This window comes from Odontesthes bonariensis, chromosome 12, assembly GCF_027942865.1.
Source record: "Odontesthes bonariensis isolate fOdoBon6 chromosome 12, fOdoBon6.hap1, whole genome shotgun sequence".
Lineage (NCBI taxonomy): Eukaryota > Metazoa > Chordata > Actinopteri > Atheriniformes > Atherinopsidae > Odontesthes > Odontesthes bonariensis.
In genome coordinates, this window is record NC_134517.1 from 32306090 (window position 1) to 32329122 (window position 23033).

General features: G+C 39.4%; 1 protein-coding gene across 1 annotated transcript in view; it reads right to left on the reverse strand.

The window, feature by feature from the left end:
- Nucleotides 1-22655, reverse strand: part of mao (monoamine oxidase) — a 43770-nt gene extending 21115 nt beyond the window's left edge. The window contains exons 1-3 of the mRNA XM_075480151.1: nt 22519-22655; nt 4466-4560; nt 3520-3657 (exon numbers count right to left, since the gene is read on the reverse strand). Coding sequence (XP_075336266.1) covers nt 3520-3657; nt 4466-4560; nt 22519-22651 — 366 coding nt within the window. The 5' untranslated portion in view covers nt 22652-22655. The remainder of the gene's footprint in view (nt 1-3519; nt 3658-4465; nt 4561-22518) is intronic.
- Nucleotides 22656-23033: the final 378 nt, after the last annotated feature.

Sequence of the window (23033 nt, forward strand, 5' to 3'; positions counted from 1 at the left end):
TGTTTTCTATGTAGTGAATAAACTCTTGGTTTATGATATTTGCAGATCTTTACATTCTATTTCTACTTGTTTTACAAAGATACAAACATTTTGGGACACTGAATTGGGATTGTGTATAAGATTTAATCTGCAACAAACTGCACAAAATATGATAAACTCCCTACATTTTACATGTCAAAATCTTCTTTTGCAAAGCAATGAAGTTCAAGGATACAACATTTTAAAGTACAGTAAAGCACAGGCACCTTGATTTTGTAGGTCAGTGTTGTATTTAATTAAAAACAATAAGTTAACTTCTGTTTATCTGTCAGTTTGTTTCCTTACAAATTCACTTGAAATCACACTGAAGGGGCTTGTTCTTTTTCAATTTTGTTCCAGAGGGGCCTAACTTTGACATTACTTATTTGGGTTAATTTGGGTTCGACTCTCTGCTTTAACCACCTGGTACACCTGTTACACTTTTCAAAGGATCAACTCATTCTCATTCTTATTTTTTGTCCTTTTATGGGATCCACAGACAATATGCAAACTGCAGTATCACCGGTCTCATCCTTTCGTTCCACATTGTTTGTATTTTCGGATTTTCATACTTTTGTATCGTCAGCCGTGGGAAATGCTCTACTTATTGCTCACTCCTCCATGCATCTGCGTCCACAAATGAAGGAATACGCAGTGAGAGTCTGATAGTAATAGAGGAGCTTATGATGAGGTACGCTGCCATGGAAACCAGGCAGGAAGCTACGAGTGCTCTGAAGACGTGAGTCTTTCGGGATCTTACAAAGATAGTAGCCAAGGAGACACATAGGAGCCCCCCTGGACTCGAGTATGGATTCAAAGCTCACGTGACACTTCACAACAACAGTCAGAGATTTATTTTCTGTGTCCAACCTCATGTTGGTGACATTTCACAGCACTGCTGAAGTAGGTCAATAGTACATCAGTGCTACTGACACAGTAGTGAGATGGAATCATGCTTCACTGCAGATCACTCATAAAAGGGAAGAAGGAACATCAAAGAAATCAAAATAAACATGCAATATGTCACCATTAACCTGATCAGAGCACAGAAGGCAGGAGTTTTTGACACCATGGGGCAAAAATAACATATCCATCTCGCATCATATTGTAATTCAAGGGTTCTGAGAGGAAAGCTAATTTCCAGGCTTCCTCTTGGCTGTGTTTTCAGGCTTTCAAATAAATCAGTTCTTCATTTGAAAATTTTACCAATCAATACTCTTCATAGACAGAAAGTGCGCTCCCATTACAAACACATGTCTTAAGACGCTTTAAAGCCTGGCATACTGTATACTGTGCAAATTTCTTCTCTTCCATATGAAAGATATCCAACATGACAGAAAAGACAGAATGCATGCCTGTTTTTATAATGTGTACACAAGAAGGAAAAAAAAACATTTTTATTAATTTTAACTAACAATTCATATGAAATAATCTAAATCTAAAATAATAACTTTTACAGAACAAAGAACTTCTTTGGCTTTAAGACATCCAGAACCATTAACGAGAGTGGAAATCTCTTCTAATGGGTGTACAGTAAGGACGCCACAGTCAGTACGGTACGCAACCTTTGATCAGAACAGGCAACAGGTTTAAATTATGTTGCTTTAACTCATAAAACAATCCTGCAATAAAACCTTTGAAAGTATATTGAGACTTTAGTTTCTGCACATCAGTCTGTGTTGTGGACGTGAGAAAAACTTTCAAGATAAAGTAGTAATAAGCCTGTTTTGCACTTGTGTGTGTTTAAGACTACACCAGCAGGAGAGAGGCACAAAGTTCACCTCTGAAGTTATGATTGAAACATAACCTGTATCTAGATAAGCCCTCTTCAGCTGCCCAACACACACACAAAAATGGCTGCCAGCCACACTACTCCTGTCCAATGATTTACCATAAGGGTAGCTTGACCAGGGTACATGGCCCCAGAGGCAAATCAAATCAGATGGAAGAACACAACTGTGTTAAGGATAGCCGTGTACCCACACTAATGAGATATGGAGCAAAGAATAACAAGAACAAAGAAAGATGGTCTCAGTATCTCTTTGTTTGACTTTTAACCACTCAGAAAAGGGAAACAACATTACAGAAACCCCTCAGGCGAAGATTAGCATCTCCATTCGCTAATGCTGCAGAGCTAAGGCTGGCTGGCTGCTCGACAGATATGGAAGAAGTCACAGCAAAGACATTACATCTGTTTTTTTCTCAGAATATTCCCAAGCTGATCACTGAGCAGGCTGCTCACTATGGGTGAAGCTAATGTAGCTCAGACGAATCTTTCTGTTTTTCTTTCATGACATTAAACACAAGCTGCCACTTGCTGTTCTTATCAGTTATGGTGACAGCTTTGAGCACACTGATCTGAAGGAGAAGATCCTATTCCCTTCCCTTCCAGTATAATTAATCTACAGCATACATATTGAGGCTGTGCTGAGGTATGCCCTCCCAAAAGTGTTGAGGCTCTGTTATTCATATGTTATTCACATGTTGAGTGTAAGATCTTTCACCGGCTCCTTGTGTTTTTTTTATTGTTTGCTGAGAGTTGAAAAGTTAAAGCCCTTTTCCCACATGTACTGCAGCCCAGAAATTTTCCATAGATATTCAAAAGTGACAGTATGGGAAAATACATTCACTCTGGCCTTCTTGTGGCCATTTTACAGCCAGCTCCCAAGTAAAGTCTTCAACCAGTCAAAGATAAAAGACTATAAGTCAAAGACCAGTCAGTTCCAGTCCAAGCAAATTTCAGCCATTCACACTACAGAGAACCAGCTGGGAATAAGCTCTGGATGAAGCTGACAGTCATTCTAAGTGGCTTCAATGTCAGATTTTTCAAAATGGCAAACATAACAGGTAGCTGTACACATAGCATGCAGTATCCAATAACTGGAATGTTAGTATTTCTCATTTTTAAAAAAGTATGCTTGACCACACTTTGGCTTTTCATGTAAACATCGACAATATGATCAAGATAATCATCATAAATCGGATAATCATCTCCATGTGAATGCACTATAATGTTTGTGAGGCTTTTATTTGACTTTATCTGATTAATCTATTTGATTTTCTAATTATGCTTTAATTCTTCTTGCTCACATAAAGTTTGTGTAACTACATTGCTTCTTGCTTTAATATGATTAAAGAAATAAATGAAAACTGTTCTGTTGATAGAGCAAATTGTGACAAAATACAGCTTTTAATAGTTCTATGACTGCTAAATGATCCTCTGATGAACAGTCATGAAAAGGTCCATGGCAGATTATATGTAATTGATCAATGTATACATCCTTGCTGCAATAAGCTGTTGATTTGCATCAGAAAATTAACACAGACATGGATTTTCTGTCTTTTAGATTTGGTGACAGACTTGGGATGTTTACGTTATCTTCTGGAAGCTATCAGCATTAGTATGCAACTTAAAGTATACACATCTGGAACATGTGGATGACATCAGCCAAAGTTTTGAGACAAAAAAAAATTCACAAAAAGGATGATAAAAAGACTTACATTGACATAATGAATTAGATCCTCCTTCTCGTTGACTTTGTAGGTCTGTATGCCATATTCTTTAGCCAACCGGAGGAGGCGGTTCTGAGTTGGTCCGACGTATGCGCCTCCTAGATCGACCCACTTCGTCTCCTTGTTCTGTAAAAAGCCAAAACAAAAAATTACGGATAACGCTAAAGATTCTCAATGATGTGCATTCTTGTGCCTGTGAAAATTTGTGTTGCTTTTGAAATGTTTTATCACAAAAGTCCTCTTGAAAGTTTGGAGAGCAGTCCTGTCTGTGTTGTTACAACATTTGCGTTGTCATTACAAAGAACTGACACTTCATCTGGAGCGCGACAAGACTCTCTCTGGGGTCCACAACTTTTACAATTTCTATAACTTGACACAGGATGATAATCCAGTTATACAGAACTGATGTAGAACTGTTTTTATTTAATGTAAGTTTGACTACTGCAGTGAACCATTCACAGGTCCGAATGGAGTACACATAGTGCACATACAGTGTTCAACAAAATTGATGTGTATACCCCTGTACAAGCTGAATAATAGCACATTTGACATCATCATCTAAATATATTAAAAAATACTGGCCAGACAGTGGAAAATGTAGATAACCACATTGCTCACCTGCTGGTTGCTACAAAATGTGTTTAAATTAGAAATAAAATTATTCAAGACAAGGTTGATTATGAGCATGAAGGGTTACACACTACTAAAGCTCGTCACAATAGCAGTATCTGCCATGATAGTGGAGTGTTAAGATTGCTGCCTTTCATCTCGGTGAGCAGGGTTTGAATCCTGACCTACTACTTCCAGGTAGGGGTCCTTAGGCAAGACCCCCTTACGCAACCTGCCTACCTGGGATATGAGTGTAAGTCGCTTTGGATATTAGCGTCTGCCAAATGCATAAACATAAACATGATGTTGGCATTCCTGGTCTTACCCGCACAGTGAAGGTGCGACCACCGACCCGATCCCTGGCCTCAAGCACTACAGGACTCAGCCCACTGGATTTCAACAGCTTTGCAGCGCTCAAACCTGCAATCACACAGAGATGTAAACAGAGGAGTGAGGAACATGCAAAAAAGGCATCTAGTTTTTAGATTGATGCCTGTTCGCTTAAAATATCTTTAGTTATGCTGTTTAGTTTCAGAGCTTTGGCTCCACAAATTACTCCAGAGATCCATGGAGCAGAGAGAAAGGGGTGAGTTTGCTGCAGGCCCCAAAGGCAGAAAGAAACTCTTCCACAACAAATCACAAAGCAACTGACCTGCTGATCATGTGAGGAGACGATAAGGGCAGAGGAAACAGCAGAGCACAAACTTCACATGTGCTGTCTTACTCTTATACTGACCAGCCAGCGAGTATATCACACACTGCCCTCAGGCAAGCCCAGTCTTAACTTTAATTTAATCAGACATAACATACATGAACCTGAGCATTCACACACATGCAGAGGATCACAGTAGCGTGCAGCATATGGCTGAACAGCACTGGACTGTCTAAATGCACAGAAACCACATGCAAAGAGTACTATTACTTATTATTAAGATTTATAGGAGATACCACCCACTGACTTTACTATAACAGTTTCCAATCTTCTGGTTTTGGGCTTTTCACAAGAATTTATGAACTGGCTGCAGGAATTTGTTTTAAATTAGCCATAAAAGATGATTTGGGAACTGATGTTGCTTGATGGTTCTGGTTCAAAAAGCTGGGGGTATGCAATGACTTTCCCCACTTTGTATCCCAACAATCAGCAACCAGTTTAAGGTTGTTTTATGAATTCCTTTTATTAAAAAAGCTATAAAAAAGACCAATAAAAAGCTTCTCACAGATACAATCCAGGTAAAGAATAGACAGGTAGTGAATTTATCTGTTCCCCTTCATGGAAAAAGTGAAGAGTGCTTTCCCATTAATTTTGTTGTTGCCTGGTTAAAATGGTGTCTTTGGCTAAGAATGGTCAAACCTACTGGAGAAGAGATGGAGAAAGAAAAAAGGACAATAATGGACCTTACAGAAACTGAATCGCACTGCTGAATGCAAGATCTGCAAATTAACAAGAAAGTATTGTGACAAATATATTTGTAAATTTATTAAAGTAAACAATACTTCCAAATAAATTCAGCATTTTTTCTAAATTTTAGTACAGCAACAGACTCGATCGCTGTACTAATGGAAAAAGACATGAGCAAAACAGAAATAAAGGCTACTACAAGCCTGCAATCCACATAAAAAAAGACTATGACAATATTCCAATGTAGTTGCAGTAAATTCACATTTTGTCTGTCAGTCTGGCATTGAGCGACAGGGCTCTTTTTCAGAGAACTAACTCTTGTTTGGACTAAAGTAACCAGCTGTCAGTGCTTTAACATCATCTCCTTACTACAAAGGTGAGCAGAGACTACTTTCTCATCAACAATTGTGGCAACAGCTGGGTTTCAATTCAATAGAGAAGTAAAGCTGACAAGAAAACAAGGACATCTACATGAGGAAAATGGAGAGAAGTCTTCCTCAGGAATAAGTTTTTATCTCTGGGAATATCTTGGATATTCTATCATATCTGGAAAGACCCCAGTCAGTCACCATAAATACACAAAACTGCTCAGAACAGTGACCAAAGCAAACATCCATAATTCCATAATCAGCATACTTACAAGCAAAGTTAAGTCAGGTTATATTTTCTTCTGGTGTTACAGGTTTATTACAGGTTGTTGGAAGTTTCTTTTTCTTCTGTGCACCAGCTTCTTCTGTTACCTCCAGTTCAAAGCCAAGGACGGGAACTGTGGAGCATGTCTTGTACAGCATGATCATATCAATGCTGGAATAATAATAATTTGACTTCAAACGCTACGTGGGTGTGTTAGTCTGACTTTGGGGAACTGGATTTCAGTTCAGTTTCAGAAGTCCAGTGAACATTTAGTATAAAATAATTGGATTTTCTAACATGCAAAACATACTGACTTAAACCCTCTGTCACATCTTGCAAGAAAATGCGAGTTACACATGAAACAGTTTACATCTGTAATTTGGAGGCTATCATTGCTGCACCGCAGTTCCAAAGTGTTGACTGATTGATGTGTGTTCGGCAGAATTTTTTATTTATTTTCAATAAAACATGATAAAATGTGTCCATCTATAATATACCTCCACCCAAGTACTGTTTTTTTTGGCCTCCCCAACATCCAGAGCATAAAAGCAGAACATAACTTGTAATAGATAGCAACAGCACACAAACCATCTGAAAGGCTTACTCTCAGCAGGAGCCACATCTGTACAAATATTTTCTTGTCCTTTAACCTAAATTCCCCTCATTCCCTCACCATCTTCACCTCCTTAACTCTCTCCTCCCAAATCCTGTTAAGCCCTGTTGAAACTAGCAAGGTTTATGTGAGTTTAAATGTAGTTTGCTCTGCATTACCCAACTGCAGGCTCCCCTCCCTGCACTAACACACCCAGCCTGCCAGGCTTTGGAGAGAGCATTAGCTCTGACCAGAGAAGGCTCACAAATCTTCCGCTGTTAAATTGATGCTATTACCTGCACGCAGCTCAAAAGGTCAGCCTCTGTCTTTGAAAACAAAGAGCATCTGTCTGCATCTCCTATTTATGCCTTCAGCAATCATTGCAAAAAGTAGCTTCCTGTTGGGATAATGCTTTCATCAGATAGCTGGTTTGCCCTAATTGAGGCTTCACTTTTTTCTCTTTGTTTCATATAGAAAGCTCTTGTTTGAATGCAATAAATAGGCCTGGATTGTGACTGAACTTTTTCCAGTTGGTGAACTCTATTCCCCTCCATCACATGAAAAACAGGAATGGAAAAAACATTCAATTTGCTACGACTGTTCCTGGGTTGAACTTCATCTAACCCAAGAGAAAGTGACATCATGTGCATGAAATTTAAGTTTGGAAACCCTTATAAACCCAGTAAGCATGCAAACATCTTATTGCTTTCTTTTGAGTAAAGCTTTATGAATGTTCAATGTGAGCGCTTGCAGCTTATGGCACTACACAGACATCTGCAGACTTGATTTTCTGTATTTGCTTCTGCTGCTACACTCAAGCAGCTAAAACAGAAACCAGGCACAACTATTCACAACAACATTTGCCTGGTACGGCCTACAAAAGAGGCATTCATCATGTTGGGATACTGCAGTGTGTCATAGAATCTTTTGGATAACAGTTTAATGATTAAACATCAAATTTAGGTATGTTTCTTACATAAGGTTACAACACTAGCAGGCTTTTTAATGTTGTTATCTTGTCAATTCCAGCCATCTATTGGAGAACTATCATTCTCCAATTCAATTATTTTATTTTAAATAGAAAATAATTCAAGTAAATAAAGACAACTAGAATTTTGACTTTGGCCATTTTCATGTATCAAAGTGGCCTTTTACTTAAAGCATATTACAAGCAAAAACTAAGATTTCTGTGCAATTTTAAGCTTAATGCTGAGAATTTAACAGAATACAAAGCTTTCAATAAACTCATTTTAACATTAAAAGACAAAAACAACAATTAACAAATAAGTACGTACTTAACAAGTTGATTTAACATAATTTATTTTAAGTCTCCATTAAATAACATTTGACTTCAGTGCTTTCATATATTTTCCTGACGTGTCTGTTAATCATCTATATGCTGTCGTTGGGTCCAACAATTACAGAAAAAAGGTTGTTTTGTAAATATTTTAAATATATGAATCGTAGCGTCAAGGCAAGATTGTTACATCAGCATCAGGAAGAAAATGTTAGGGTGGGTCTGCACATTACTTGAAAACTGGCATATATGTCCTTGGCCGTTCTTTTTAAGGTTAACAAACATACCACCTGTGCCACAGACAACACTGTCGCGGTTTTGAATGCACCATCAAGTCTAGTGCTTGGAAATCATTTGTTTTTTATGAGAAGAAAGGAATACAAGACTTAAGTCTGTAGGGAATTGATTAGGTACAACACAACGAATCTGAACGATCACTCTGTAAGACGTCAAGCTGAACACTGAATACTAACACAGCTAGCACAAGCAACCACAACACACGGATGAAGACACGGTGAAAGGCAGAAAAAGCCAGGACCCACCAACACAACATGGTCAGAAGACTAGACAACTTATCACTAAAGACAATCTGGCAAATGAGTGCTGAAAATTGAGGAATGCGTACGTAGCCTACCATCAAAGTGATAACTAATGACAAATAGGTGTGTCTAAGATTGTTAGAGGAGATGAATAATCAACTAAACACGAGACAGGTGTGGTGCAAACATAGGAAGCAACAGCAATATAAATGAGCAGAGAAAATGAATGAAAAGCTGGTGGAATTTTAAGATAAAACCATGTTGGTCTCTTATACCAGCTTGTCTGTGGTGAAAAAAAATCAAATATTGCAGGAAATGACTCCCGAGTGAGCCATCTTCTTTCTGAACAGTTTCTAGCTGCCTTTGGTGCTGACCAATCAGAGAAGACTGGTCTTTTCTGGATTAAGGGGCAGCCTTGTTTAACAGAACCATCTGAAAAGATCTCCATAGAAACCAGTTGCAAAACATGCTAAACAAGTGATTGGGTGAAGCGTCTGTCTGGCAAAGTCACGGCCAAAACTTAGATGTGTTCAAAACTGATACAGTGTGCTCCTAAACAAGAGTCAGCACGAGACAAGTTGGGAATGAGAACGGGTTGAACTGATCCTAACAGAACAGAGCTTGGAGCCCGGTAAGATGGACCCACTGATTATTGTGATCTCAATAAGGTTCATTAGATAACTGATAACAGGGTTTTTAAATCCATTTAGAATCAAAATGGTAGCATTTCAAACCACAAAACTCCCTTCTTTATTAACCCAATGTGTGACTCAAAATTTTTTTTTTTTTTAAATAAATAAATAACTTGTTTGATATGTGTACAGAACCTGACTGCTATCTTAATCAGACTTTAATAAATGGAGGAAAAAGGTCATCAAATCGCTGCAGGAAACCGTGAAGAATCGAGCCTGATCTCCTGCTGTTAGTGGCTTTCCACACCTCGGAACATGATAACTGACAACACAAGCCACAGATATTTATCAAACAGATGAAGCCGCCTTGAAGTGCGGTCCGCCTCATCTCTGGCACAGCTGGTGTTCATTCAGCAGCGCTTCTACCTCATTTGTGCATATCTATTTAAGGACGTTTAATTGCAGGGTTTACATTTTGCTAAGATTCACACTGGGGGACACTTAAGAAAAACAAGTTCACATTTGTGCAGGTTCAATAAAGCATAATTCACAATCTGAGAGTGAGCAGGCAGAGAAGCAGAAAGAGAGAAAATATGTGAATTAACACCAAGCTTAGAGGCAGCAGAGCTGCACTGATTGAATATGAAGTTCACTGAGTTGCTACTATTTAACCTTTTATGTGGCAGTTTGTATTTTCATTTCTGTGATGCTTAAGAGAGAAAAAGACACTTTACCAACCACAGTACAGATAAAAATGGGTTTTGTTGAATCAACTCAATTTAGTTGATGAAGGTGATGAATGAGGCATGCCATGAAGTTGCTGCTTTGCTTACATTATCTTAAGGGAATATTAACATATCAGTAGAATTAGAGTGCCAGAGCAAAGACATTTTTTTTTTTTATGTGGGTTGTTTGTTTTCTCTTTCTTGGTCTTTGTTTTATCTCAGTCATCTCTTTCTACATTCCTCCCGCTGCTTCTCTTCTCTCCACTGCCGCACCTTAAGGCTCTCGTTGACCTAAATGTCTGCTGTTGAGATGTTTGAGAAGGAAGGAAAGAACAAAAAAGAACTAAATCAAACTATATTAATTATAGTTTTACTGGCCACAGAGTCAGCTGGAAGCTTAAAAAACATTGTTATCTACTGTTAAGGTTCTCGACAGTCAGGAATGATTCTCAAGCTTTTTGAACAGGTTATCTCCAAGAGTAATATAGAACATGCACACACACACACATTCACACACACACACACACACACACACACACACTCTTCTGCTCTCTGAACTAGAAAAACAGATAGAGACAAGCAGCCACAATATAAACAGCCAGTCTTTCTCCTACGCTTTTACAGTCATAGTTAATTCTCTTTCAGAAGTTATTTCAAAGTTCTAATTTGGACATGAGCTGCTTTTTCACTCGTTTTCAGTCCATTCCTTACAGCAAAGATAACACAATCTGACAGACAGAAAATATTATTTCTGCCCCAACAAGGTGATTCCCAAAGAGCTAAAGAGCTGAAAACTTGGCAAATCTCAGCATGGTGTGCAGTGTGTCCTTAAAAAACTGAAGAAAATGGACAGTGGAGGACAAAAGAAGAAGTGTCAGGCCTAAAGAACTATCTACAGCAGATGAACAGGATCTGAAAGTGATGTCCTTAAGAAAGAGGAAAGAATCCAGCAAAGACCTGACACAGGAGCTGAGAGATGCATCTGGACCTTCAGCTGATCCATCTGCTGTTGGCCCAAGCCTCATCAGAAATGGGCTCCATGGAAGGGTGGCTGTCAAGAAGCCGTTCTTAAGGAAGGGAAACGGGGAGAAAAGGCTGAGCTGTGCCAAAGGACACAAGAAGTGGGCTGAAAATCAGTGGCAGCAGGTCTGATGGAGGGATGAATCCTCCCCAGAGCCCGGAGCTCAACATTACTGAAGCAGTGTGGGATCGTGTTGGCAGAGAACGGAACAAAAGGCAGCCGACATCCAAAGAAGAGCTTTGGGATGTCCTTCAAGAAGCCTGGAGAACTATTCCTGAAGACTCCTTAAAGAAAGAAGAAAGTTTGTCTAAGAGAAATCTAAACTTAAGGGATGTCAGATTTACTGTTTGAACACTGTTTTTTTTAACACTGCAGTTTCTTCATTTGAAAAATAATGGGGTCTTGTCCAAACAGCTTGCAGAAATAACAAGGTAAGACTCTATGATGTAAACAAAGATACACAGAAACAGAGTCTGCTGTGCTCCATGTAAACATTGTGTCTCCAGGAGTGGGATACTCACATCTACATAAAGTGTTTACAGCTGAAGCAGCTTGGTTTCTGTGATCTGATTTATCGATCATTGATATGAATAAATTCAATAATCTGCCTGACAAAGATGCTTCTCTTCGTGCTGATGCAAATCCTCTGGCAGCATGTCAGCTGTGCAACCGGGATAATCTAAATCTTCACCACTGTCATGCCATGTGTTTTATGTTTTAGATCATGTTTTGTTTTTAGATGATGTCTTTAGTTCTTAGTTTAGATCATGTTTTTGGTTCAGGTCTTGATTATAGTTTCATTCACGTCACCTGCACTCATTTCCTTCAGCTGCACTCCATCCTTAATCACCCTCCACAGTATTTAGTTTCCAGGTTTCCTTTCATTTCTTGTGAGATTCTTCTGTCAATGTTGTGGGTTTTTAAGGGAGGACACGGATGCGGATTTTCCAAAAGTAAAATAGATTTATTTAACAAAAACAAAGTATCAAAAGGAAAGCGCGGCTGAGCCGGATAGAAAAACCTGAACTGTGGAAAAATTACAACAAAACAAAACACTTGGCATACTATGGAAAAAAAAACTTAACTTAACTTAGCTGTGGCGTGGCGTGGCATGGAGGGTGACGTAAAAGAATCTCACAAGAAATGAAAGGAAACCTGGAAACTAAATACTGTGGAGGGTGATTAAGGATGGAGTGCAGCTGAAGGAAATGAGTGCAGGTGACGTGAATGAAACTAATCAAGACCTGAACCAAAAACATGATCTAAACTAAGAACTAAAGACATCATCTAAAAACAAAACATGATCTAAAACATAAAACACATGGCATGACAACCACAGAACATTATGTTTGTCAGTAATGAACATTTAGATCCTCTCCTGGCTAAGTCTACAACCAGCATGTGACTGTTTCAACGCCACTGTCTTGGAAAGGTCATTTCCTGTTTCTACCTCTATCTCCTCGCTGCTGCTCCCTGTTTTCTGTCGTCTGACTCGTGCCTGTTACACCTCAGGCTCACCACCTGTCACTTGTATTTTCACCTCCAACTGCTAACTCCAGTTTTCGTCCCCCAGTGTTTTCCTGTTGTAATGATCTAAATCACATCAGCATCTTTCAGTGACAGATGAGTGTCGACGTAGACTTTCGTGGAATTAAAAGACACCAGCTGACTATGTTCATGAACACGATCTGTATGTAAAAGGATGAAAAGGCCCAGGCTTTGAATATTTTAGCATGATTGATGCAATTTTTCAGTAATCATCTAAATGTTTAACAACCTTTTAGATAATTAAATTCACGGTTGATCTTGTTCTACTTGACAAATGTGTAATAGCACACTAAAAGAAAACCCTGCTGTCTTTCGTCTAAGCAGTTTGCATGATGCCAGGGTGCAAGTTTAATTTTATTTATGTGTGCATTTGTTTTCGGTCTTCAGCACAGCGTAATTTTCTTGGGAATACACAGACCAAAAACAATCCAATAGGCGCTGATTGACAAGTGTGCCACTTGAATCAAGACCCTGCAAAGACACACCACATTGATCCACACGGTGAGACATTTACAAGGCAATCACATTTCCTCCCAATCTCACACAAACAATTTTGTGAGTGTTTACGTGCGACAAACCGAGAAGCAATGTCGACAAGTGACTAAAAGTTGGTTTAAAAAACATTGAATTCAAGATGTAACAGCAGTCACCAGAGTTTAATGAACAGGATGCAGACAAACAACCGAGCAAGGACAGTTTATTTGAAGAGTACGATCACACATCTACACCTTTAAAAAGTTAAATTAAATCATAAGAAGAAAATATAAACATCCTAGTCATCAAATTGTGAAATATCAGATGAACATGTTCCATCTTAATGAGTTTTTGCCAGCTTTGAGATGTTAAAGCAGCAGGAGAGCTGCTTGTGCTGTGGTCAGAACTCCCTCCAAACACTGTATGCTGACATTTTAAACGTGATCCAGGCACATGAAAAAGATCCTGTGTCTGGGAATGAAAACTCAAGTTCACCGTCACAATCAGCAGATATGACAAGTGCCGACATTGGCATGCGTTGGTGTTTCCACTTCTGGCAACATTGTGACAGCAGAACGAGCACTCGTCTACTTCTAGAGCACGGTTTGTTTTTTTAGGATTGCACACATCAGAGTAGTCAGGGTTTCATTCTGTGCCACCTTCAGCATCATTGCTAGTGTCGATACTTTCCTAACTTAAAGAGTTGCTGTCCAACTTCACTTTGTCTCTCCTCTGCTCCACTAGTGGGATCACAAACACAGCAGAGACTCTCAAATTGAGCTGAAATTAAATCAGTGCACATACATTTCTTGAATAACATGTTTTTTCATGAGTTTTGAAACAGATTGGTATGGAGGGTTTAAAAAAATAAATAACTTAAAAAACAATTTTACTGATTGCAAAAGGACTAAATAGTCTGTGTTAAGAATTCTTTGGCATAGCACCAAGTCTAGTTAAGCTTTTTGTAAAGAAACATTCACAGCTTTCCTAATGTTATGAACAAAACGGGCTGTTGAAGCAGTTTTCTGGATTATGGTACACCGACATCTTGTTTCTGTACCTAAAGTCCTACTCTCAGCTTTGATTAAACCCCTAAAAATCAATCTATGTTAATTATTATTACATAATTTGTTTCCATAAAAATAATACCTATAAACTGTTCTTTGAATACATAATTAGCACCTTATCTCCCCTCTGCAGATAGCTGCCATATGCACACAGTCTAATTTTCACAGGGTAGGATAATTTTGGTGGCCTGATGTCTCGGATTGGAGGCTAATCTACATTTGAACGGCTGTCACCAATGCTATGAGTGAATGCTTTAAAGACGAGCTGCACCCACAGAGTAGCTGACAGATGTCTATTGCTTCAAGAAAACATTTAAGATAGTCTGCCATCTCTAACTTTCGCCCCAGGGAATCGTTGTGCATGTGAAAATAACTGAAATCACAGCCCAGATGTCGTCTTTAACTTAAGTGGATGGCGGTGCTGTCAGTCAAGATTTTATTTAGTGTAAAACACAGTTTCATGCAGGAGCCACTGTGATGCAACCGCCTACACTGCTGATCTGTCTTCATAAATTTACAAGCATTATAAAATGGTATTCTGCCGAATGCTCTGTCACACAAAGTTATCTGCTGATAACAGCCACGGAACAATCTGGCACAGAGGCCACCATAAAACATCAAACTATAATTTCTCTCCTTCGGCTTTTGAGCTGAGTAAACAGGCGACATATGATGTGTACGTGAGTGTACAGTAAAGTTAGCAGGGGAGCCGTTTCCTCCAGTTTGCTGTGCTATGTACTATGCAGACATGGGAGTGGCATTGGTTTCTCATATCACTATCTGCATGAAAACACAGTCATTGCAGTGTGACTGTAGTTAATCATTTTAACGGCTTGCAGGCAAACACCAAAGAGAAAAGGGAAAGTGGGAACATTTCCCACAGAGCACCTACCCCCATTCTTTTGCTTAAACTGTTACAGAAACAGATGAGGATTTTTCCTGCAGCACAAACATCCATCAGCTTCATGCGCTTTTCACACAGTCAGTGTCATCATTCATATGATTAACACATCAGAGATTAGGACTGTGGGTTTCTCATGGCTTTACCTGCCACACACAAGACAAACACAGAGATGCAGGCATGCAGAAAGTACAAATGAAAACCCCGGAGCTGTCTGTGTATCTGGCAGATCAGCCAAAAAGGTTCTTGTGTTTGCACAGCTGGACAGAGAAAGCAGTGGTGTGGTACTGCAGCCATGTCGATAGTAATTGGACAAGCTGCAGTGAAAGGTAAGATTTCATGCCGCTGCAGGAACATTTAGACACGATGACAGCTGAGCCTGGAAGAACAATAGCAGGAAAGCATAATGGGATTAAAATAAAAAGCTTTTCTTTAAAAAACAAACAAAAAAAAAACTTTTTATGACTTTCAAAGAAGATAAAGACGTTAATATTTGGGTAGCACGCAGGTCAAAACTGCAAATGTTTTTTATCTATTTACATTTTTCATATGTTTCCTTTAACGCCAGAGACTATGACTCCCATTTCAGCATTCGACAAACTGCCTTTTTATTATTTTTCAAGACCATAGAGAAAGTCAATCTTTTATGGACTTGTGGCTCAGCTTTAATGCAAATTGCAGCTATGTGCACGTACGTGTTTGTGTGTGTGTGCTGGCACTTAAATCTGTCAGAGAGCTGTTGTCCTTGGTCGTTTCCCTTTACGAGAACAATGGAGCATGAAGGCCAAACTGGCACTTAAACGCAGACATACAAGCGCACACTTCAATCTCCCTTCCAGACATTTGCACTCATTTCATTGTCAAAATATTGGTTAAAGTTGCATTAAGGCATAAGCCAAAACATCGCTGTATCTGAGCTAGTCGATAAGTGCAATAAATGCTGGCCGTTACTCAAAAGAAATGAAAAATCAACACAAACAACACAAAGAAGATAAACAGGCAGTTATGGTACGTCTCTGTTTTAAGACCTGTTGCCTGAGAATGTGTTACTATACATACACACAGCACTGAATAAGCAAACTAAACAGCAGAGCACATTAGCAGTGCAGATGGTCATGCTCCTGCGCTTTTTTGTACTCCATGGTGGCGCCACCTTGACAAGCCTTGATGCATCAGAATGAGCCACTGGCATACTTCCCGGCACTGAAACTCCACAGAAAAAGCACCCCCTATAACTGCACCTCCTCAACCCAAACAGATTCTTCAGCCTGTGTCTGCTGTGTGTTTTTTGTTCCTCAGTTAACAAGCTTGAGTGATAAAACACAACATGCTGAAGCCACTGTGTGCTTCCTTTAAAAGAAAGGAAGCTAAATGTCATTTCTGTAGCTTACTGTTTGATTGTGATAGCACTTTGTTCACTGAGGTCATTCCAGAGCTCTAAGCTCTGAGAAGAATGGCAGTTTTCTTTGACACAAGGAGAAGTCTATTTGGACCAAAGCTTTCACACAAAATCCTCCCAATGACTATGTTTTCTAAAAATCCACACACCTTTTTCACCTTTCTATTTCAACCCTTGCAATGCACACTCTAAGTCATATTTTCATAGCTGTGAACGGTCAGGTCAGTGAAATATAAGTCAGAACATTCATGCAAAATGTGTTTCAATCACTTTCATGTGCATTAACTCTTTTTTTTTTAAAGACAAGAAAGCTTAGCAGCGTTTCCATCCAAATGCATCTTACATTTTTTAACCAAATAATCAGAAAACCTGCTCAGAGAAATGTGTGCATTTCCATCCACAACTGCTTTGTGCTCAGTGAGAGTAGTTTTGTTGAGATAAGTGGATTACACCAACTCTACACACAGAGCTAAAGAAGAGGGTCCAATGAGACCACATTAAGAGTGCCAATCAGACCCCCTAATGAAAGAAAACTGGCTATGAATCGTTTATTTATTTGCTTAACTTTGAGTCTGTTTCTATCGCACTTTAGCTGCTCAACCATGGAATACCATTTGAGACACTAATCAATAATTAAGTGCTTAAATCAATACATATAATCGTGAAATTAACACATATGGATAATATAGATAAATATACAAAGTGTATGTAAATACACAGCCTGGCATTTGACATGACATCAGCTTATGTAATGTCACAGCATTAATTTCCATCTGAAACTGCAATTTTTCTGTCCTGTCCTGGGCTCCAGCTCCCCCCGCAACCCTAAATTTGATTAAGCGGGTGTAAAAAATGGATGGACGGATGGATTTTTTTCACTAAGATTCCAAGAGCTTGTATTGATGTTGGAAGAGTTGCATCGATGTGTAAAATTTTCTTCAGCACATCACAAATGCTCTCAGTGGGGTTACGATCTGGACTCTGCGGTGGCCAAAAACTGTGTGACAGTGATATCTCATGTTCCCTGAACCACTCTTTCACAACCTGGGTATGACGAAACTCTGGTGTTGTCATCTTGGAATATATGTCCGGGCCATCAGAAAAGAAAAAATGTATTGAATGAAAACCAGGATATTCAGTATATTCAGGTGGTCAGTTGACCTAATTGTTATGGGAACATAATGTTACTGAACTTAGACCTGACCGACTGAAACATCATAACACTGCCCCCACAGGCTTGTGCAGTGCAAACAATTAAACACATTTATGAGTTCTACTGTTGGTTTCCTTTGATTTCAACAAACATTTAAGTGAGTTTACGACCATTGAGATTTTCTTTCGGCCACATAATGCGTTTTATTAATGTTTTAATAATGCGTTGGACCCAATTTTAGTAGCATCAGCAAGAGCAAACTCGTTTTGTCTAGTTTTCTTTATGCAGGGCAATAATTTGACCCTTCTGAGACAGAGTAAGATCATGAACATGACAAGCTGTCCACATATATTTTCTTTAAAAAAATATTATATTTTTGAGGGGGGGGGGGGGGGGGCTTTATTTATTTTACTGATGGCACATTAGTTCCACCTCTCATATTCAAATGAAGGAATGTGGCTATCTGACTGAGTCAGATGAAGCAGCAGCACCACAGACTGATCTAATCTATCACCAACTCATTTAGAGGACCGAGTCTCTTCATTTGAATATAAAAAGCAGGAAATAAATGCAGGCAGGGTTTTCTATGGCTACAATAAAATAGAAAGAAATGTGAATTTATGAATGAGAATTCTCTGTGTATAAAAAAAGTGTGTACATGGCCATAAAAACAATCCATTCATCTAAGTATTTATCTTCAGCCTTATCTATAAAGCAGTTTCTCAAACACAGGTGCAGTTCAAAGTGCTTTACAGAGAATTTGCAAGGTTTAGGTTTAGGACTAACAATTGAAAAAACAATTTGTAAAAAACACAACAGCAAAATATTAATATAAATAGCAAAAAGAAGAAGAAGGAGCAGGAATTCAAAATCAAACAAAAGACTCAAAAGTATAAAGAAGATCACTGAGTTAAAAGTAAACCGTTTGAAAGAGGGTATGTTTTAAGTGTTAAAAACAGAGAAAATACCCAAACTGTCCACTGGTTCCAAGAGAGAAAAGCCTTAAAACTAAATGTTCATCCTCCCATTCAAGTCCTGGAAATTCTACGAACCGCAGCCAGCACTCTAATAACGGAGAGTTTTTTTTTTTGGTTGATGGAGGACGAGGTTATTGATATAATGTGGAGCTGAGCCGTTAAAGTCTTTAGTTATAAGTTATAAGAAGGATTTTATTCATATAATGACATTTAACCAATCTGTTTTCACACATGCAGATTAAAAGGTGGATAGAAATACAAAAAAGAGATAAAAACACTTAAAAAACACAAAACAAATATCTCCAATGAGGAAAAAAAAAGGGTTATTCCGCTTGTTTTTGGTGGAAAATTGGTCCATTGATCAAAGGTTGATGTGACAAAGTTCAATGGAAACAGGATCAGCAAATAAGTGATGATGTAAAGAGAGACTTATGAGTGCACACAAAGCTGTTATCAGAATCCCTCCACGTACGCCAACAAACTCCAACTGCACTGCCTCCTCTGGTCGTTAAGCTTCTCCTTCAAAGCATGAATTTCTATTTTTTCATAAAAAAGCTGCACTCTGTAGCATTAAACAAGCTAAACTTACTTCCTGCTGCATGTTGCCATAGAAAAAGACCTGCAGAGGCACCTCAGGGCTGAAAAAGGATGCAACTGTGTTTGTTTTTTTTAATCAAAAAATCAATATAATCTGATTTTACTTTACATTGCTGTGAAGCTTGATCAAATGTGTTAGTGTGTTAATAATGGGTGATTTAACAGGAAAGTAATATAATATAAGTGTACACTGTTGTTAAAGTAGCTCAGAAGGGACTATATATGTGCCTGTACTTTCTGTGATTTGACAGTGTTCAGGTGACATATGTTGTCATTTTTATAGTTATGTAACCTCACTGCTGACTTTTTGGGTAAAGGTCTGTGATGACGAGGAATCTTTCAGAGTTTATAGACCCTAAACCCTTGTGCACGGTGCAGCCTATTTTTTTGTTAAGTTTTGGGAGCAGCTGACAGTTTTTCAGTCCGACCATGAAAAATAAGCATAAACTACCTACCTTTGAACTATACATTTCGTCACTTCTTTCCTTTCTATTTTCACACTCACTGCAAGTTCATCAATTACTCTGCCTTATACACACAGTTATTTCCTTCTCTCCCTTTCCCAGTTCTCAGACGTTCTTATCTCTCTCTGTCCTCTTGGTTCTTTTTGCTGCACCACACTTCCCACATTCACAGCTGCTGAGTCTAAACAGGAGGAAGAAGTTCCCTCCTTTTCTTCCCGATCATTTCCGCTCCTCTGACCCCCCCCCCCTTCCTTTGCTCTGGCATCCTCTCGGCTGCTGGTTTGATAACAGGCTGTCACAAGCGTTTAATGTTTTCTCAGAAAGTGGTGGCTGCCCCTCGAAGGGCTGCAGTCTTGCAGACAGGAAAATGACAATTACATTTGCAGGCAAACAAGAAAAACGCAGGGAGAGGTGCAAAAAAAGGAGATCTGTCCTTTGATCAGGCAGTGATTGTTCTATCTGGACCTCATTTGAGGCCATTAAAAGGCAGCAGTATAAACAAGCAGTGTGCATACAAAACCTTAATGTGACACAAGGGAGAAGAGGCAGAGAGAGCCAGCGGGGTCTCCTGTTGTTGTTCAATTAGCATTTCCTCTGCGGAATTGGTTTTCCTTTTTTGACTGCTATTTGACCTGACACTGACCTAAATTCTTCTCATAGACAGACGGACACGCAGGCGGGTGAGCAGTCGATACTGTCAGACTGACGGAGAGGGCAGCGGTCAGGCTGAGGGAACACAGAGGACTATGGTTCACTCACTGTGAGGAAAAACAACAAGCTGACAGCCATTTAAATCCTCCCACCTGAAAGCCTGACTGCTCATGTGCACAAGTGTCAAAGCGGCTCGAAAGATGCAAAAACAAACGAGCCAGACGAGAACAACAAGGAGCAACAATCATCTGCGTTACACATCACATGCCAGTCTAAAATTCTGTTCCCTTATTTTCTGCTCCAGGCAGAAGTTGTTGCAATGGTGATTAAATTGGATTTGATAGTCCAATAAAATAACAGAGATTTGTGGAGCTTTGCATTATTGACTGCAACAATAAAACACTTATCTACTTGTAAATAAGCCAATTAAAGAAATTATAGTACGGTGTAATTATAGTACGGTGCAAATGTCTTGAGTCATCCCTCACTCCTGATGTGTTGCTAAGAAAACAAGACAGACGCACAGGCAGGTAGTGATTTATGAAGACATCTGCAAACATAAATAGATATACAGAATATAAGGCAGATACAGAGCGTGAGGGTCCCAGTTTTAACCAACTTGAAGGTCAGTATATGGTATGAGCACCTTTCTTCTTCAGCACAGCCTGAACCTTCTCAGACGAGCTTTCTGTCCTTTCTTTAAGGAGTCTTCAGGAATAGTTCTCCAGGCTTCTTGAAGGACATCCCAAAGCTCTTCTTTGGATGTGGGCTGCCTTTTGTTCCGTTCTCTGTCAAGATGATCCCACACTGCTTCAGTAATGTTGAGCTGCGGGCTCTGGGGAGAATTCGTCCCTCCATCAGACCTGCTGCCACTGATTTTCAGCCCACTTCTTGTGTCCTTTGGCACAGCTCAGCCTTTTCTCCCTGTTTCCCTTCCTTAAGAACGGCTTCTTGACAGCCACCCTTCCATGGAGCCCATTTCTGATGAGGCTTGGGCCAACAGCAGATGGATCAGCTGAAGTAATCAACGTGCCATCATTATTAGATACAGTCCATCAGGCGCCCCGCAAATTCGTCTCGTTTCCTCAAAATTTTAAGGACACACTGCCCACCATGCTGAGATATGTAAAGTTTTCAGCAAATTGCTCTTTTGGAATCACCTCGTTGGAGCAAAAATACTATTTCATGTCTGTCAAACTGTGTTATCTTTGGTATTTTTCATAGATGCAACTAAAGAAATGGGAACAAGTGATGTGTCTTTGTGACAAGCTGCTGGTAACAAACAACACTGGTTCATCCCTTGAGTTAGGTGCCTTTTTTATACTTGAATTATTCATAGGTTTATGTTAAGTGGCTTAACAAACAAAAAGCACAATCCACTGAGAATGGTCAGGTACGAGGAGTTGGCTGAAAATGAGTAAAAAGAAACAAACAGCCAATGTCCAAAGAAAAACTTTAAAACCTTCAGAAAGCCTGGAGAACTATTGCTGAAGACCACTTTGAAAGATAACAAGAAAGTCTGGCTGCCTGGAAGCAAGAAATAAAGAAAAAAATCGAGAAGTGGCTCAAGTCTTTTGCACAGTACTGTATGTGCTACCTGTCTTGTCATTATAAGTGTTACCAAACAGAAGTCAGCTTCCAAAAGAAGATACAGAACCTTAAATACTAGAAAGCAATAGTCTATTTTTTATATATTCCACTTTCCTCCTCCATGCTCTTATTATTGAGGGAAAATCATGCATCCTAATGATCAGTTCACATGAAATAGAAGCAGTTTCCAACTGTTACATCAGCTGCTGATTGTGATGTAAATCATGCAGGACCTGATTTTTACATGTTCAACTCATCCTCAGCATCACAGTTCGTCTTAAACTGGCTCACAAGCAAAATACAAACCAGAAGCCTTTAAATATACCAAACGCCAGCCTCACATATGCAACCAGTAAAGATTTATGTACCCCGCTTCCTCTTATGTAATAGAAAGTACGCTCTGGCTGATTAGCTGTTACTTAACACGCGCTGCTGTGGTGATACAGTGGTGTGCAGGGGACGAGGCAGCCTCACGGAAGAGAGCGCGTGCAAACTGGGTTGAAATCAGAGAAGAGGTCAAACGCAAAATTTGCCCAATAAAAGTCTCTTTAATTCCCTGCTGACTTGGCTTCGCGACAGTATACGCGCGGCGCTTGTGCAACAGTTGTCTCGCCACCTAACCAACACAAAGCGCATCAGCCCCGCTACAGCGGCTTTGATACAGTTCTTCTATCCATTTTGTGTCCGGCTAAATTAAGTTCTTTTAAAGTAGCTCCTACCTGATATACCAGCTCCGACCACTATAACATCGTAGGTGTTGTTTGGTGCAGTCATGGTGCTGTCTGATGTGCTTTTCCCCTGATCTGAACGTGTCCGCTCGCCGCTGAACGCAGGGCGCACGGAGGAGCGCATCTGTATTAAAAGCGCCAGGCAGGCCCACTCCCTCCAGGCTCCGCCCACCTATAATTTAGCAGCGCTGCTCTGTGGATATAGAGGATTATTAGGAAGTGTGACTGACCTGCAGAGACATTAGTTTTCACTTCATATCTTCTGCGTTTACAACCGCTATAGACCATGAACTTCAGTCCTGACATTAGTGATAAGATTGTTGGGTCCAAAGGTTTAATTTATCTGTATCAAAGCCAAAGAAAAATGAAGGTCCTTCATGGTACTGTCATCATTTGAAGACTCAGCAGATGGACGATATTGCTGTCTTTAAAAGTCTGATGCTAAAACCCCTTGAAATATAAAAAATGTCCTATTTCCACCCATATTCCTCCCAAGCACCTCAACA